The sequence below is a fragment of the Macrosteles quadrilineatus genome, unplaced genomic scaffold (assembly GCF_028750875.1).
Source record: "Macrosteles quadrilineatus isolate MER2022 unplaced genomic scaffold, UCM_ALF_1.0 Scaffold_5__1_contigs__length_97177068, whole genome shotgun sequence".
In the NCBI taxonomy this organism is placed as follows: domain Eukaryota; kingdom Metazoa; phylum Arthropoda; class Insecta; order Hemiptera; family Cicadellidae; genus Macrosteles; species Macrosteles quadrilineatus.
This window is the reverse complement of record NW_026542598.1, coordinates 73,294,974-73,314,031: the sequence shown is the minus strand read 5'-3', so window position 1 is coordinate 73,314,031 and position 19,058 is coordinate 73,294,974. Positions and strand designations below refer to the sequence as shown.

The 19,058-nt window shown below is 35.7% G+C and overlaps 1 protein-coding gene across 2 annotated transcripts in view; it reads right to left on the bottom strand.

Annotated features, from left to right (window-relative positions):
- The window catches only part of LOC128994242 (ATPase family AAA domain-containing protein 2-like), a 30,348-nt gene extending 13,948 nt beyond the window's left edge, over positions 1–16,400 (bottom strand). For both annotated transcript variants that reach the window (XM_054418645.1, XM_054418646.1), the window contains exons 1-19: positions 16,193–16,400; positions 15,874–16,009; positions 14,866–14,983; positions 13,328–13,479; positions 12,638–12,802; positions 11,682–11,756; positions 10,756–11,034; positions 9,788–9,928; positions 8,889–9,045; positions 8,112–8,347; positions 7,385–7,533; positions 6,439–6,687; positions 5,568–5,780; positions 3,812–3,993; positions 2,317–2,485; positions 2,012–2,188; positions 1,744–1,879; positions 1,159–1,312; positions 149–334 (exon numbers count right to left, since the gene is read on the bottom strand). In XM_054418645.1, the coding sequence (XP_054274620.1) occupies positions 149–334; positions 1,159–1,312; positions 1,744–1,879; positions 2,012–2,188; positions 2,317–2,485; positions 3,812–3,993; positions 5,568–5,780; positions 6,439–6,687; positions 7,385–7,533; positions 8,112–8,347; positions 8,889–9,045; positions 9,788–9,928; positions 10,756–11,034; positions 11,682–11,756; positions 12,638–12,802; positions 13,328–13,479; positions 14,866–14,983; positions 15,874–16,009; positions 16,193–16,276 (3,158 nt within the window). In that variant the 5' untranslated portion in view covers positions 16,277–16,400. The remainder of the gene's footprint in view (positions 1–148; positions 335–1,158; positions 1,313–1,743; positions 1,880–2,011; positions 2,189–2,316; positions 2,486–3,811; positions 3,994–5,567; positions 5,781–6,438; positions 6,688–7,384; positions 7,534–8,111; positions 8,348–8,888; positions 9,046–9,787; positions 9,929–10,755; positions 11,035–11,681; positions 11,757–12,637; positions 12,803–13,327; positions 13,480–14,865; positions 14,984–15,873; positions 16,010–16,192) is intronic.
- Between the last annotated feature and the right edge of the window lie 2,658 nt (positions 16,401–19,058).

Here is a 19,058-nt window from a genome sequence, read left to right as displayed (position 1 = left end):
GTATTTAACATAATGTTGTATTTATTTCAATCACTTTGAGACATTTTATATTTTAATGCACAATGACACAACTAGATACTTGAGTAGCTGCCAAATACTTGACTTTAATAAAACACCACTACGCGTATAAAGTCCAAGTTTAACTCACCTGTCAGGATTGTATTCGAGAGCGTTGCGACAGATGAGTTCAACATCGTTGAGGAAGTCTTGAGCACAGTTGTACTTATGAAGATCTATCTTGGTCATCATAGTCTCCAGGTCCATGGGTTCCTTGATGATAGTCAAGTAGTCAGGCACTTCATTGATGTCAACAGGTCGTGAAAACATGAAAAATCTGCAACAGGATCGTTACATGAAGACTGATAAGAGTAAGGATGAAATTAAGTGTTGTTGGGTTTTACAGTGCTATTCAGTTTGTGTTGTGTTTCAATATGTTTTGGTTAAAATTCAATTAAATTGTAAATATTACTAGAAACTTCAATGAAAATGTTAAACCAAACCTAAGTTGTTTCTTACCGCTCCACTCTATTATCGGAGGCGTAACTGTTAAAACATGTTAACCAATGTTGAATATTTTTGTACAAAAAAATTACACATTATATAATTCAACAAGGGGGAAAAGCATATTAACAATTACATATGAAAAATCAAAAATATTTTAAACTTATTATATTACATTTTATAGCCATTTAGGCCTAATATTGGGCTATGAATTTTTTATTCTATCTGACAAATAAAAGGCTGACGTTAGATAGTAACAAAACAAGACCAGCTTAACAAAACCTTAAAAAACTTAAAAAATGCCATTGACGTAGAAAACACACAAAGCGTTTTGTGTTTTCTACGTCAATTGCATTTTTTACGGGTGTTCCCTGCAGACATTTTTTCCCCCTAAAGTAACGTAAATACTCGTTATTTTTTTCAGAATAGAGGTGAGATGTCACATTCAGTAGGTCAATCTAAAAAATCAATAAATAGGGCAGTTTCCTTAGGGGGGGGGGGGGGAAATGTAGCCTATAGCATAAAATATACAAATAGAAAATAAATTAAAATAACAAAGTAGTTTTTAGGATTGAATAACAATCCTTTAATCCTTTGTTGACACTGTTCTTTGTAAATTATGATTTGACATGAAGCTAATGGTGTACTGATACTCACTGCTTGTTGCGAGCCAGCTTGTTACAGATCTGCCGCAGAAAGATACGCAGTTCGCGCAGCTTGTGCTCCTCCTTGGCGTACAACTTGCGCAGCTCCGGCTGGCTCAGCTTGGGGGGAGGTGGGGGAGGGGCCTCAGGCAGTTCCTCCAGTGGCTCTGTAAATAACACATCATCAAGCCCATTGTCATAGCGTATTTGCACTGGCTGATTACACACTGGAATTGCTATTTCTTGGTCCTCCATTTCCAAGACCATGCTTTAGATGGCCAAGTTTGTATATTTGTAGAACACAAAAAATATTCCATTAACAAAGTGTTTTAGAATACTTTAATTAAGTTCAGTTTTGCATCAGTCTATTTGGTATTTGGGTCTATTTGGTATTTGGGTCTATTTGTTATTGCACCACTTGACACAAATCCACATTTGATATTTTGGTAAAACTAATTTGTCCAGTAGAACTTCAATAAATAGAGCGATGGTGAACTTTTTCAGGCATTATAAAACTAGACAAGGCATCTCCATAAGCACTACTTAAAAGGAATCAAAACAGTGTATTTAGTTTGAATTGTCTCAAGTTTTCCGGTACCTTTTTTCTTCTCTGGTGGTGGCCGAAGTAATGCACGTTGCAGCAACAGTGGTCGGAAGAACTCCTCCTTCTGTTTGGCAGTGGGAGGCTTGATGGTGAAGATCTCATTGCGGTAGGCACTGAACATGGGTCTTAACTGTAACAGTAAATCATTGATCATTGCTCGTAAAATAGGTCTACCGTAAAATCTTGTCATGGAGATAACAGGTAAACCATTGTTCTTTTTTTTAAGAATTAAATCTATATATATAAACTTCTTATACATTACCTCGTCAGGAACTTGGTTGACAGCTGTTGCTAACAGGAAGATCGGCAAAGTAGGGTCCAACTGACTCAGGAGAGACTTGAAAATTGCTCTGACTGCTGGACCCACTGTCTTCCAGAACTCAGCGATTCCCGGCACATACAGTATGGATGGAATGTTACGGCGCACTTCATTTAGCAACTGTCAAAACAATAGTTGGATTGAATAAAACATTGAAGGTTGTCAACTAAAACTAAAACATTGCTCATAGCTTAACTATAATTGCCTTGCAACAGTTTTGAAACAAGGAAAATGAAGATTTAGTTTACCTGCACAATAGCTTCCTCTGGCGACCTGGATGACTCGGAGTAGATGGTGGCCAAATCCATGGTAAACACAGGACACCCCTCCATACGCAGCAGTAGAGCCGCAGTGGTCAACAGAGTGGCCTTGCGCTGTCCTAGCACTAGCAACCTTGGCGACTTGACCATCCTCATGCTGCAAATATTGTAAACTTAATAAACAATATTGTATGGTCTTATAAACTTGGATTTTGTTCACAATGCCTGAATGTTAAATAGTCAATCCTAGATCGGTAAAACAGGCCTAAATGTTAAATGTTAAATAGTCCACCCTGGCACAAAAAAAAAACGCAAAACCCTAGTTACACTTTATACTGTGACAGCATTTTCAACCAAGAAATGTTTGTCAGAACAATAAAGTAGGATAAACAAGAGCTGCATCTCTGATTTGTCAATTACTTGGTGGAAGGTACAGAGGAAACATTTAATGGTACACTTAAGTGGTGTCTGGGACATATAGTCCAACACCCCCCCCCCCCCCCCCCCACAACTTCATGTACTACAACGCTGGAGGACAGTGGAGGAAGCTGTTCCCTGTGTGATAGGAGTTTCCACAGAGTGCTTGCCATTCAGGCTCTCTCTTGCTCGTCACACGTATATTTCTGGCATTCTGTCAAAACATACCAGGGCTGAAAGCGCACGGTTGTCCCATAAGCGTGTTTCCTCTGAACCTTACTTATCTGAGGTCAATCCTAAAATGGTAGAAAATTATAAATGGAGTTATAACTGAGTAATTCAAGGTAATACAACACAAACTTACAAAACTGCTGAACTTTCTGGCAAAATAAAAAAAATGTGCACCCATGTGTATTTTTTTTTTCTTGTGAGTTAATTATAGCATTTTTTGTCATATCGTAATTATAAAAAAACTAGGAAGGAAATCAAATGTTTACAGCAGCAAGGGCAGTTTAATTCATTACAAACTTAGTACATTTTATGTCACATCAATTATCAATAATATCACCCCCTCCCCTCCACCCTAGGCCAGCAACCGTTGTCCCCACCTGATTAAAACTGCATTTCATTTTGTTATTATATTTTTAATGCATTCATTTATTCGTATATCCCTAAACTAATATTTTGTAAGCAACAATTATTTAATTTTCAAATGTTTCCATTATGATTTCCTTTACTAATTTTTTTAATAGCAGCCCAGCGGACGCACAGGCAGCACTTGCCTATGTCTGCTGATTTTCTAAAAAAAATCAATGATGTTAGTACAGAAATTTTCTTTTTATTTTAGTTTTAGTTTATATTTTGTAATTGTAACATTAAGAAGTATGTATTTTGTATTCTGTATATTATGTGGAAAATAAACATATTATTTCATTCATTCATTTTATTCATTCATCAGAGAAAAGAACCAAAAACTAGAGGAAAAAATCAAATTTTGCACAGCAATCTCTGTGGGTGACTCATTCAACTAAGATCTATTAGAATAGAATTGGCTAAAGCCACTGACCTTTTGCTGGCCTTGACAAAACCAGGCTGGAAGATGTTCTTCACCAGAGTGGCCAACATGGTAACACTCTCCCCCAACAGAGGCTCCAGATACTTGGGCAGCTTACGACCAGTACCTGGCGCAACACGGTGAGACGCCGGGACAATCCCACGCTGCGCCACCTCAAAGTCACACTTCTCTACCTGCGGCAGGGTAATCATATAGAATTAGACACATAAAATGAGGAAACTTTTTAGGGTGCCAAGGTCAAGTCTGAGTTGATTTCAGCAAACAAATTCTCTCCACCTCAACTGTAGTGTCAGTACAGTGAAGTACCGACGTAGTTGTCAAATCTTCAAGCCAGTGGCAAATGCTTGCAGTGAAATGAACCATGAGTCTAAATAAAATATTAAGTTTGGTTTGAGATCTATTTTACTTTGTTGTTCGTGTTATTTCTAAAGTATTAGTATGTTTTTTATTTGCGACATGATGGCTCTGTAAGTATTTGAACGAGGTTTCATAGTATTTTAATGGCTTGTAAAATTACACCGCTATCTCACAGTATCCTTTAGACCTAAACATCATGTAAATCTTAATTTTTGCTAAACATGATACATTTTTATGCTCACTGTCCTTATTTAAAATGATTTTGAATCAAAAATGAACTATCAAGCGTATATCAAAGACATTGTGTTTGCATTATGTAAAATTTAATCTCCTCATACACGGGTTTAAGGCTGTAAAAAGTTTACTTGCTAACTTCACAAAAATTAACAGAGTTTCAAGATTCCAAAATTAGTTTAAACATTACTTAAAAAAAGATGTATTAATAAAAAATCGGACCCTCTTTGAAACCCACTTTCTTAGGTTCAGCCTGCCCAAAATGGATACCTCCACCAAAACTCTAACTTGAAAATTGGACAAAAACAATACTTTCTCCACATACTATGTATAGAGGGAGAAAGTAAAAAGAATCATTACTGAGAGTTGCTATTTCAAAAAGTAGTACAGTAGAGTCCCGTTAGTCCGAAATGGTTGGGACCGGGCCCATTTCGGATTACCGAATATTTCGGATTAAACGTTTTTTTTTTTACTTTTTTAAAATTTTTGAAATTTTTTTTTTACTTTTTTGAAATTTTTGAATTTTTTTTTTTATTTTTTGAAATTTTTTGGGATTGTTTTTTAGATTACTTAGACCTAGTGGCTGCAGCATTATCACTTCATAAAATCCATTTGTGATTTGGGGGGATTGGAACCCTGGACGAAAATAAAAAATGTTAATAACAAAAATTGTGAAATATTTACTAAAATACTCAACAAAAAAGTCTATCTTGCCCGGCCGCTACAGAATACTTTGACGAGATACAGCTAACTGTGTTAAAAGTTTAATAAACAAAAATTTAAAAAAAAATCCTAAATAATTTCCAAAAAATTTCAAGTTTTCAAAAAAATTTCAAAAGTTTTTAAAAAAATTTCAAAAGTTTTCAAAAAAAATTCAAAAGTAAAAAAAAAAAATTTAAAAAATTAAAAAAAAAAAATTAAAAAAAATTTTTAAAATTTATTTTTTTGGTTTCGGATTAAGCGGACTTTCGGATTACCGAAGTTCGGATTATCGGGACTCCACTGTATTTCATTTCACCTGAACCCTTCTTAGGTTTCAAATCCTTAACCTCTATTATAATTCCAAATATTTATTGCTATATTCATTAACCAACGATTGTTAAAGCGTAAAATCTATAGATCACCACATCAACGTCATCATGGGTCAATCAGTTACCTTGACATTGTCAGGGTCCAGCAGCAGTTTGCGGTTAGACTTGTATATCTGCGGGTACCGTCGCCGCAGCGCCTGTATCACAGCCTCAGAACACAGCGCCCGCAGGTCCGAGCCACAGTAGCCCACAGCCTTCTCTGCCAGGTGAGAGATGACGTTGGGTGCAGGAGGCTTCTCCCACTTACTCATGTGGATCTTCAATATCTCTTGCCTCTCCTGCAGAATACCAATAGAGTATAGAAACGTTTTACACTACAATCATCCTGTGTATTAGATTTATTGTCGGATTTTACAAAAATTCACTAAACTCACTTTACAAAAAAATTAATAAGGAGGATTAGACAGATAATTTATCCAGGAAATTAAGCAGTTTATTTTTTTATTTTTTTTTTGCCAGTGGCATTTTGAATGAAGCAAATAGCAATTAAAAATACTTTTTTCTAAAAAGCAAGCAGAACAAAAAGTAATTTTTTTTTATTTGCTGGATATGGAACCCATCCCTCACGGACACTGAAGTCTGAGAAAGGTCACTAGGCTGGCGATTGGCGACACGTCCAAAATTAACAGAAAAACTTATATTCCTTGTTAGGCTGATTGTTATAAAAATATCCTTAGTGATTTATTTATGTATCTGTTTCTTCTTCCAATGCATTCCTAAACCAAGAGCTTTTTTATTTAAAATATATAATTAGGGGAACATTTATACTTTCATATCCAAATATTTCTGAATGAATAATGAAGACTGATTTGCTACCAGTACCCATATAAAATGTGAAATTAAAATCAACATTAAATTTTTAAAATGTTCCTTATCAACTGAAGGTTAGAAAAAGGTGTAAATAAAGAAATAATTGCTTTAAGCTGCTTGTCTCACCCTGTTCCCAGGCAGAGGGAAGAGAAGTTCCCTGTCGAACCTGCCAGGTCGGCGCAGCGCCGGGTCGATGGCGTCGATGCGGTTGGTCGCGCCGATGACAACAATCTCTCCTCGGTCGTCCAGTCCGTCCATGAGCGCCAGCAGGGTGGACACGATGCTGGCGTGGATCTGATCTTGCTTGGCTGACCTCACTGGAGCCAGACCATCAATCTCGTCAAAGAAGATGATTGAAGGCTTCGCTTGATGAGCCTAAAAAATCAAAATCTATTAGTTGGCAGACATTACGTATCTCATGATTTGTAAGTTGTATTTGGACACAAAAGTTAGACATTGGGGTTATCAACAGTAGGCCCTCCCTACCTACAAAACAAAAATCTGTGTAAATTCTGGGAGATTACTGAAATTTTTTTAAGAATACTTAATATAGGCTATAAAAAAATGCAATATTTATGCTACAACAGCAAATTTAATGACATTAACTATGCCACTGTAATGCATAATTAGTAGTATAAGACTCATTTAATACAAAAGATACGCTGTTGTAAACTCTGACAAAAGACGACAGTCTCCATTGACTTTAAAAAGCACATCACAGTTAAAGTATAATGAGACTAGATTCTCAGCTACCTCTAATCTCACTCGTCAGGCTTAAAAAAGCTTTCAAACATAAATTAAAAAAAAAAAACAGATCAGCATGAAAATATTTTCAGATCAAGCTGTCATACTCGGGGAAACATTTACAAACTTCCGTAAGTTTTTGAGACATTCAGAAATCAGAACCCAACTGAAAAGACACCGGGAATATTTACAATGGGATCAGGATAACCAACAGCTTTAGACATCCTGAAATTGATTCTAAACAGAATGATTTTAATTTAAAGTCATATTTACATTGTTGGTAGAAGTCTACTAGCATTTTTACAGTTTAAAACTATTCAGTATGTACCTCTTCAAACAATAGCCTGAGCTGTCGTTCGGACTCCCCCACCCACTTGCTCAGACAGTCGGCTCCTTTGCGCATGAAGAACGTTACTTTGCGATCTCCCAGACTGCACTCATTGGCAAGGGCTCTAGCTATCAGTGTCTTACCCGTACCTGCACAAGAAAAACATCAGCTGCACACTTTTTCCATAATTTTTTCATCTGATTTTATGGTCTTCCTATTCAGTTTTAATTTCTCTTAAATTTAACACATACAATTAATTATTAAAACATGATTTTAGTAGGAGGGGTTGAATGTTGTAAGTTATGATTACTTTTCCTGAGAATCAAGAACTTTACTTGTAAGGTGGTGTTGGGAACTCAAACTACGATCAGGAAAGCTTGTCTGTAGGCCTATCCTATAGCCTATAGAAAAGTTACAATTTAAAAGATTTTTTTGGTGAGAAAGTCGACACAAACTTAAAAAAAATTGACATTATTTGATAAAGAAGGCTTTAAGCTAGGTTTTAAGGATTTTGTGGCGGGTAGGGTCAACAAGCTTTAACAACAAAAATAGTTGAGAGTACATAAACATATGAAACATAGTTTTTGTCGGAACCACTAGCTAGAAGTTCTGAAAAATTTCATGTTTCATGTTTTTATAAGTACTCTCAACTATTTCCATCAGTACAGATATCAATTGCTTGATTTTTTTGAAAATTTCCTACTAAAATCTAGACAACTTAACCCACCTGGAGGTCCATGAAAGAGGACACCTTTCGGCGGTGTAACGTGGTACTTCTGGAATATCTCTGCGTACAACATTGGAAAGACAACCATTTCTTGAAGACAGCGAACATGCTCCTCCAACCCGCCAACGTGAGAGAATCGGATAGAAGTGTCAAGGGAAACAGGATCTACATCAGCAAGTCTACCGCTCGCTTCAGGCTTTCCCCTCTTAGCATCTGCCTCCGCTCCAGCCAACAACCTATAATAAATAAATTAAATCAAAATGCCTTTATTTCCGAGCGACTTTCAGTACAAGAACTATTTTACAGAGTAACTCAGGTACAACTAACTTAAAAAATATACAATAATTAAGATACAAAATACAATGTGTATGACAAAAGAAGATTATAGGCTATATACCTACACACAACACAAGTAGTAGGAGAGGCTAGCGTATACTCATTCCGCTGTCAATTATTTTATTCTAGGTCAAGGCGGCTCGCTGCCAGTCGGTGGATATATTATTGTACACATAAATTTATTTTCTTTAAAATGTTTTAAATCAGTAGATTACTATTAGGCTACTCATCACCTCTATTACTCTTTCAATCATTTTCTTAAGGTTAGTATCATAAATGTTGGTCTCATTCATGTACAATTTTTTATTGTAGCCTAAGCAGAAAAAATTTAATGAGCAATGCTATGAGCCCTGGTAGTATTTACAACTTTAAAATAACAAACAAATTGTAATTACAAGTAGACATAAGCCACTAGTTTTACTATAACATGAAACAACGTACCGTGAACGAGATTTACTACTCTTGGGCTTCTTGCGGTCAAAACGACCTCGGTCATCGCTGGAGGAAGATGATGTTGAGGAGGAGCGACGATGTCGTCGTCTCATTGTCTCGCAAAGAACTGCACGGATGGTACGTGATGACTTTCGTCTCGGCTCCTCTGTGGGCATTACCAAACATGAGCAAAAATAGTTAAGATGCAAGAACAGTTTTGAGTTTAACCTTTAAAAATAACAATTTCCACAAATACACAATTTTGCCAAACATATTGACATACAAATTTATAATAAAATTAGTAGGTAGTAGAAAAAGGCTTTATTTTGTTTTTTATACAAGCAGGCTTACCTGAAGGCCTACAGTAGGTTAGTCTTTTTGCAACCAACTTTCTTACATTTCTTTGTGATTGCAAAAGTGTTCAGTGACCATGAAATATTTATATTTTGGGTGTGTAAAGTTTCCTACTAAGAAAACTTATGCACTGTACAAATAAGCCTACTCTTCCTATGAAAAACCTTATCAACAAAATCATAAAACTAGATAATTATCATTTTTACTACATAATAACACAACACTATGTAGTCTGGGTAGCAGAGTGGTTATAGTGCACGCCTTCAAATCTGAAGGTTGCTGGTTTGATTCCAAGCGAGATTGTTTCCAGATTCAGATACCATTTGTCAATGAATTAATGATGCTATCTAACAAAAAGGTTGACATTAGGTAGTAGCAAGACCATGGTGTGAAAACATAAAAAAAATGCCATTGGCATATATAAAATACAAAATAAATAAAATAAACATTACCAGTTTTACATTAAGAAATTGTTCAAAGTACCGTAGTTGTTAAAACTTTGACGCCAATTATTAGGACTCAAGATAATTTTCAACTGAGTGATTGTTACTTACCAACATGGGTTATCTGAAAGCGTTTGACGGTGGGCTTGGTCTCACGTAGATGATATTTCCGCTTCTGAACTCTTTCCCGATTTCTGCCCCGTGAAGGCGGCTCGTCTTCCGATGAAGTATCTGATTCCTCGGTTGAATTGTCTGTTTTGTAATATTAATTAGATTTATTTAGAATGGTAACATACCCAGCTCTGTGACTGTCAAGATATAATCTATTCTTACAGGCCTACAAAGTGAACGTACTTGGACTTTTATTGACAGGATATAGGACTGCCCCAAATCTAAATAGGCTCTATTGACACAGTAAAAAAATTACCATAGATTATTGAATGAGTTGAGTTATTAAATGCCAGTTTAGCTGATTTAATCATTGGGCACATTCAGTAATCCTGAATGGGTATAAGATTTTGTTGCACCAAAAAATCTTCTGTAGGAAGAGAGTGTGCTCAAAATCATACACAGAATACAAAAATACTGCATAATACCCAGAGTAACAGTCATTTTGATGTAGTTTTGTGTTATTTCCACTATAACCCCATGTAGTAACCCAATAAAAGTGTCCTTTTATAAAATATTTTTTTTTTTACAAAACAGATTTTGCCCATAATGAGGACAATGCAAATTTAAAAACGCTTAATATTAAAGGTTGAGATGTCAAGTAATCAGCTAACAGTCACATAGTTAACCTTCTAAACCAGAGCAAATAAAGATGTTTAACCCATTGCTTGAATCAAGCAAACAAACAAGATGTTACGCCTAGGCCTACATGTTTTTAATAATGGAAAGGAAATTTCACTCATAAAGCCAAAAAAAACATAGGCCTAAATCAAAATAAACATCTAAACGTACAATTGATTTTCATAAGTAGGCCTAATAACAACGGCAAGTCCAAACAGGGAATTTTGAAAATATGGTTGCTAATAACACCAGCATGATATATTGAGGGTCGAGAATATTGCAATGTTTACCTTGTCTCTGAATACACTTCCTTTCCTCATTTCTCCGGCGGTTGAGTAAGGTGCTATCGTAGATGGACCTTCGGGTCCTCTTCCTCTTCACTCGCGAGTACATGTCCATTTCCTCTATTCCGACGTCATTCTGTTCCCCATCGTGTTGCTGCTCTTCTTCCCCATCTTGTTCTACAGCTTTGTTGCAGTTTCTTCGTCGTTCACTTTTTCTTTCGGCGACCATATTACGAGCAGCGTTGCCTCCATCTTCTGTATCACCTTCTTCCGTGTCCTCTCCGGCTGTGGGAAATATAAAAGTGTATTTGAGACATAAATATTTAAATAAAAGTAATAACCCAATGAGAGCTTAAATTACTAGGGCTGTACAAAACAATGGTTTTAACACTAAAAGCCATACAAGGTTCAAGGCTGAATTACCAAAAACCGAGTAACAGTTAAGTTACTCAAGAGTTGTTTTAGAAATATTTATCCCAACCATTTTTATAATTTAGGGCAGGGGTATATAAAAAAGAAAATTAAAACTACTATTTATTCACAAAAGTTAAGTTAATTTTTGGGACAGAGATGATTTGCTTTTACAGTAAATCTTTGATAGTTCGACACTCCTTGTAGTTCGACACGGGCTGAGCTATTTTGTCAAGTGATATTAAATGGTTACTATTGTAATGTAAGCTGACTTTAACATTAATTTGTCATTTATTGTTGACTTGAGACTTAACTAATGAACAGTGAAATTGTTAAGCTTTTTAGTATTTTATAAATTTGGGTAATTTCTATATAAGACTTGTGTTTTTACTTTCCTGTATATTAAACTCCATTTACTCCTTATAGTTTGACATTTCGATTGTTCGACACCCCTTAAGTCCACAAAGTGTCGAACTATAGAGGTTCTACTGTTTTTATAGGCTACTTGTACATTTTCTTACCTGCTTTCATGTCTTCTTCTTCTTCTTCTTCTTCTTCCTCATCTCCTTCTACTTGTTCACATTTTATTTTCTTTACTAAAAAAACAAAATGTACCCGGTAATAATTAGGATGTGCAAATAACCTTCACACTACCTATCTAAAGACTATATTTTAAAGACATAGGCTAATAGTAGCCGATAGGCCAAAAATAGGGTACGGTTCAACCATGGTTGTAGAACCATTTAATAGGGTTTAATGGAGCCCCTCACTGAAGAGAAATTTGTTTCTAGGCCACCTCTTACAAAAACTTACTAAAAACTAACTATCTTTAGATTTAAAGTTCCATCATGTCTGCTATATTGTGTTACTGGTCTTCTTGTGCTAGTTTAATGAAATTGGTTAACTATTAGCTATTAAGCCTATTTGTTTAGATACATTTACAACATAATTTTTCTAATTCTTTTGAATTCAATTCTAGGTATTTTCTTCTAATGTTAATCAACTTTTGCGAAGCCAATAGGATTCACATCCAGTGCAACTAAAAAGAAATAGTTTTTCTGGCCTATTTCGACTGCTAAGTATTCTCTTAAGTTATCATTAGCCTACTTACCTTTCCACATGGATTATTGCACCCAAAAATATGTTTGCAGGGTTTTGTCTGTTATTATGATCTAGCTATGATTGTTTGATCTCACTATCTACAATTGACATTTTTTCATCAGAACGTCTGCTATACATGTTGCTTTCCACTTTATCAGTCTGAGTTTTAAGCGTCTCTCAAATAGATTTACTGCTATATTTAGCATATTATGTAGAAGTTGGTATGACAATGAGGTTTCAAGATCACCCTTGCCCTAGCTAGTGAATACCAGACATTGAGTTTTCCATAAAAAATAAACCTTCAATATGGCTCTACATGTACAAGCTAAACAATAACTGTGGGTATTCCCAGCAAACTATTCTCAAGCTGACTTACGTTGCCTAGTCGGGTACGGCGTGCTTCGGTAGACTTCCCGCAAGTCTTCATCGTAGTTGTTCTGAGGATATCCTCGGAGAGTCTGAGCCCCGACTATCCAACTGTCACTGTAGTTCTCATACTTGAGCTTCCTTTGTCTGGTACTTCGCCGGATACCAGCTGCGTCTAATCATAGAACAAAGGGCCATGTTAAATCCAATAGTAAACCAGTCCCAACTAGACAATAGACATGATGCCCATCTTTGACATTATTAGTGCAGTTTAATGTGTTGCTTGTATGAACAGTTTAAAAACGAATTGAGTAATCTCTTAAAAATTGTAGGATGGATGGGATAGTACTTTTAGTCCAGGACAAGAATTTTATTTACCGTACTTGTAGATTAGTTTGATTTCCTGATTTTTTGGGATGGAAATAGGATAGGATATTTCTTCCCGTGCAACAAGCGAAATGGAATCTGATTCATGAACTATGAAAGTTTATTGTTTGGCTGCATTATTATGCATTATGTAACCTCCTTATTTAGTTTAAATGCAGTTCCTTATTTACATGGCAAAACCCAACTCCAACAGGTTTAAATAAAATGAGGTCAATGGTCAATACATAAGTTTAACTCAATATACACAAAATAGGCTCATTGAATGTAAGCCTACTACGAACTTATAAAATACAGATGCAATAACAGATCGCACCTTCTTCGGGCACCTCCTCCTCATCAGGTGGACTTTTGGAAGAATGCCCGTTGACTGTTGAGCTGCTTCGGACCCTCTTGGGTGCCGGAGTGTGCATCTCACTTTCTGCGGGTGGCTCAGGGGAACTCAATCTTCTCTTTGGGTGACGCAGTCTGTAACCAATCATCAGGTTCAGGATGAGTTCAATGTTACAACAAACAGCTGATTTCAAAATTCAAAAATATTTTAACAGTTTCCTCCTCACCTTTAAGTAGGCCTAATTAAATTAAACCAGTTTTGTGTGAAAGTGTGTAGCCTTGTTTCCTGGGAGGGGAAATCGGGATGGATCCTGATACACAACTAAGTTACAAGGTTGATCAAGGTTGATCTTGGGGTCCCTCCTCAATTCTGGGTTTGCTTTTAGTGACCGCATTGCCCACTGTAAACCCATCTTCGCAAGATTGGGAATCCTCACAGTCTACAGCCATTATATCCTGGCTTGCTCACTACTGGTATATGACAATTACGACAATCTCCAACTCCGTTCAGCATTTCATAACCACCAAACAAGGCAGCACGAGCTACTGGATGTGCCTAGGGTTAGGCTTGCAAGATCGCAAAGGAGCTATAATACAGTGGCAATTCAAATTTTTAACAAGCTGCCTCACTCAATCAAGCGTCTTGGGCGTAAACTTTTCATGAAGAAGCTCGTCCCTCTCCTTAAGTCAAGAGCGTACTACTCACTAAAGGATTTTTTTGAGGATAGTTTTCCTGAATTGTCTGGCTAAACCGCATATCCACATGCCAAAGTTATTGTAAATATATGTTTGTATCTACTCAAATTCAGTTTGTTATTTTATGTATTTTTGTATATATTGAAATTCTGACGCCATCAATCCCTTATTGGGTAAAAGATGAAGACATGGTAATAGGTAATCTACATAGCTCACAACATAAACATCTTTTTCGAGTAAATAAACAAATACCAGTTCATTGTACTGACCAGCTGTTTCATTAACTAAATTGAATTAAATCATTTAAACATTGAAAGCATGCCAGGCGTATCCCTTTGGAAATCAGCCTGTGGGGCAGAGCCCTTAGGAAATTCGTCCATATCAATACTTTTCGGCAAATCTACACACTCTAAGCTTCATTTTGATGTGCCATATGCCTATATTTTTATTTGGTAAATGACCTTAACCGTTTACATAAAATTTGATTGTATCACTTTAATAATATAATAGATACCCTACACAGTTACAAACATGTTCATCTGACTTTTCTGGATGTTTAAAAAAACCTGACATTTTTGGGGTTTAAGTTTTTACTTCAGTTTCAAAATAAATAAATTTATCTTTGTTCTAATGAAACCCCCAGTCTGTTTTTGCCTGATTTTCTGAGATTTATTACTTTGTTATTGTTTATTTGTTAAAACATCGTATATGCCTACTAAGTTATAGGCTATCCAAAGTTTTAGGCTAACAAACTACAAAAAATGTACATGTATGAATTTATATTTAAGGCTACGTTTAAACATGCAGCCTGATATGGAACGTTACCTTCGGGAAGAGCGAGCAGCAAAAATATGGTCATCATCATCATCTGATTGGCTTAGCGTGTAATGCTGGCGATTTGTAATTGCCATTCGACAGCTACGCATGTGACGTCCTGGGTTGACTGTAACAAATACAAAATGTCATCACAAAAGGCTTTACTCAATGTACTTTAAATAACTTACGGTAGATTTTGTTGTTGGTGGCAATAACTTAAAATTCAAAATCTGTATAAGTTAGGCTTAAGAATTGATGTAAGACTACACCATAACATTGATAAATACAGTAACCTAGGACTAATCTCCATTTTGAAGGTCCTGGATAAGGCTGGTGTAGGTCAATCTCAATTTCATATTATTTATTATTATTTCATATTTGTTAATAGCCTATTTAATTATTGATCACACTATAACTAGCCTATTTCACTTAAGTCACATTTAATTTTTATCAATCTCAAATCAACTTTCTTGTAAAATGGTGTTTGCCGTGCATGTAAGTTAATAAATAAATAAATAAAAATCTACACTTTTAAGACAACACCTTTTTATGTATATTTCCAGATTTTTTTTATTGTTGACACCATTTCTAAGCTCTAGGCCTACGCTTATGTAATAAAGATTCTCTCTCTCTCACCTTAAAACATATTTTTGGCTCTGTAGAAAGTGGAAATAAAATCTATTTAATATTAATATCTTTTAATAGCATTTGAAAGTTAACTTGTACTTTGTTACTTTTAGTTTAACTTGTGTAAGGTAGGACTAGCCCTCTGTGTAGGCTATAACTTTGGCCTGCCAAAAATATATGTTACTGAAACATCTATTACCTGCGTCTAGTCTAAATAATAAATAAAAATCAAAAATAGACACAGCCATAAAATAAATTTATGTTCAAATAACTTAGGCCTAGGCCCTTGGCATCAAAATGATTCAAAGTCGTAGGCCTAGGTCTAATGTAGACCTATCCTACAGACCACTAAGGGGTGAAAATAACTAAGTTAGTTTGCCTACTTATTACCTTCATTTGTAAATCTCAAGCTCCTCTTTTTGCTTGCGATCACAAACCGATTTCTAAGCTCTCTGCTGTACAGTTTAGTCCCTTTGGCAGAGAAATCGGAGTTGTCTTTGTCCGACAGACTGAGGCTTTCAACGTCCTAAAAGAGGAAATAAAAGTTATAGATTGAAATTTCATGTATTAAACTTATATTTTTAACAACTCAAATTACTGACAAACTGCTATTTACAAACATAAAAAGAATAAATATCAGTATTTTAGCGTTAAAATGGCCTCAGGAAAACGAAAAAGATGTGGTTACGATCAGTTGCGAGTGACTCACCCTTGAGACTTCTGATTTATCCTTATGAGAATTCTTTACTGGCATTTTTGACTCTGTATCTACATTAGAACGTTTCCTAACCATTTTTACACGGGTATCAATAAACTGTTCATTTTACAAAACGACTAAATGTTGAAAGTCGCGACAGTATACCAATTCTATACTTCTTACGTCAGGACCGCCATTAAATTGTCAGTTAAGAAGTATTCATTCGTATCATTCCTCCCTCATTTCGTATCGCATCGCAACGGGGAAGGGAAGGGGGCGACCGGGCAGCAGAGGCGATTGGATAATGCATATTTCGTTTCGTGATTTCTGTGTCCTCCATCTGTGCGAGCATATGGTTGATTTCCCGCCTTTGGCCTTGGGAAGAGTAATTTTATTTACCTAACCCGCCATGTTAAACTTCCCTATCCCAAGAGTGATGTATACAACTTCCTTACTTCTCGAGTGATGTAAAGTTGAAAAAAACTCACTCGGTGATGTAATGAAACCCATTTAAATAACATTGAGTGGATAACTTAAAAAATATACCTCTATGGAGCCAACGACGTTCAACGCTAGAAATCAGCTGTGTGTTTGAATTTTATTGTTATGCTTTGAAGAATTTTCCTAACCTAGCTTTTGTTTGTAAATGAACGTTACTGTCACGGGTCACACTAGGCTACTCGTCAGCCGATGGTGATCAGCAGCTGGCACCAGCATCACCGGCTCACCAATCCAGGCTGAGTCAGCTCAGTGTCAGCTGCGAATTTTGTGGTCACATTAAGCTGACAGTCGCGGCTTCTTTCAATTCGCCGCTGATGCCAGCCTAGTGTGACCCGTGCTTTTAGAAGATGAGTGAAATTGACAATGAAGCATATTGCTCGTAACCTCCTGAATATTGTCGGGTCAGGTAAAATCTTGTACGTTACACGTTACGCAAGAGCGTGTTTACATCACTTCGGTGAATTATGCAACTCGCCTTCGCTCGTTGCACAACATTCACCTGCGTGATGTAAAAACGCTCTTACTACACTTGTAATGTAAATAGCTATAATAATTGTACTGGTTTTGTTGGATTGTAATAAAAAATACTATATCAATGATTATGTAGATAACATTTTGAATTTAAAAAGTTCCTTCGTGATAATTATGACTGGTTGGATCGCCATGTGGTTATAGTTCTTATTTATTTATCTATGCCCAACGGCAAATTGACAATTACAATGTGTTATTATTACAAATAAAATTTGTTATCGTGTATTTTAATTAGCAATTTGTTGTTAGTGCTTGACTAACAAACAAAAGGTCACCGGTTCGGGGCTTGATCCTGTAAAAGTCAGTAGCTTTTTGATGGTTCGAAACTGGACCATGACTGGACCCAGCTGTTTCTGTTCATTGGGCTTTAATTAAAGTGATCATGATTCATGTCTAATGAAACACATCTGATCTTCAGTAACAAAGCAAATCTCATTTCACATCCTATTATCATCCTTCATCATATTTGATTACGGTCCTGGGTGGCATCTCCATCTCAATTATTAAAAATTGATTGAACAGTACCATACTCCCTTATGACAATACCAAAGGTGGCCGTGACAGTACACCGGACAACCATTACCATTACCATTTATAATTACTATAATCAAACGTAATTGTAAGTAACTAAATAAAATAAACCAGATTTTAAGTCTGATATGTAGGACCACCCATTTCTGAGTAAATTTATATTCCACTTAGTACTTTTTCAAGTAAATGTATGTCCATAGTTATACGACGATACCAAGATCATTTCATTACATTATGTCGAGTCATTTTGCATTTTTACAACATTTTGTAATTTTTCTTATGACGAGACTGATAGCATGTAATTGTTGAATGGTCAAATAAATTCTTGACTAGTGGTGGAACCCCGTCGAAATCGACGGTTTATCTTGAGGTTTTATGTAAATTCAGCTAACTGCGATAGATAGAGTGAAGTCATTAAAATCTTAGTTAAATGAAGGGAGGATAAGCAATAATAAGTATGACGATTGTGTTCCCTAAAAAACGTGATTGATGAATTCGTTTAACACAAAATGTCCTACCTTTTTATCGGCTTTAGGTTGCCCAAAAGGTTTTTTAGGAGTCTTATAATTGTTTGTTCATGGGTTTGTTTCATGTCAAAGCCATTTTCACCATATGGGAGAAGGAGTTCATATAATTAGTCTATCATGTTACGGAAAGAGTCAATATTACTAACAACTAATTCCATCTGCTTTAGGAAAATCATTCAGATTGTATCCGGATTTGTAAGTAAATCTTTATCTTTGGTCATAAAAATACAGAATTTTATCAGCATATTAAATTAGTTTTTTTTTGTATTTGATAAAAATATCTGATTCTCCAGAAAGCAGTAACATTCTTACTTCGATCTAAGCAATTTTAATTCCTTCTCTTGCCACATCGACCCATGTATTTAATCATCCTTTCTTACTTGATAATTCGTTACCTTGGCCATATCGATCACATAAAGCTGTGCATGTATTTCGTGGATGGAATGTACCGTAATTGATGGAAATTTGATCACAAATTTTGAACATTTGCGGAACCAAATCCAAATGTAACATTTAATTTTGACAGTTTTAGTAGACCTTTAAATACAATTTTAATATTAACAGCTGGTTCATTAAAAGTAGTGTAAAATAATTATCCATATGGTCTTAATGTAAACAAAATTGCAGAGTGAACTTTAAAAGCCTCTGGGGCAGAGCCCCAAGGAAATTTACCTTGTTTCTCTTTTGAGGGCTCACCTACAGACCAATAACTTTCTTTAGACACCCCTACCAGGTTTTTACGCCCAGCCGTTCTCTCAAATTAGCTGTGACAGAAACCCCGTTTTCCT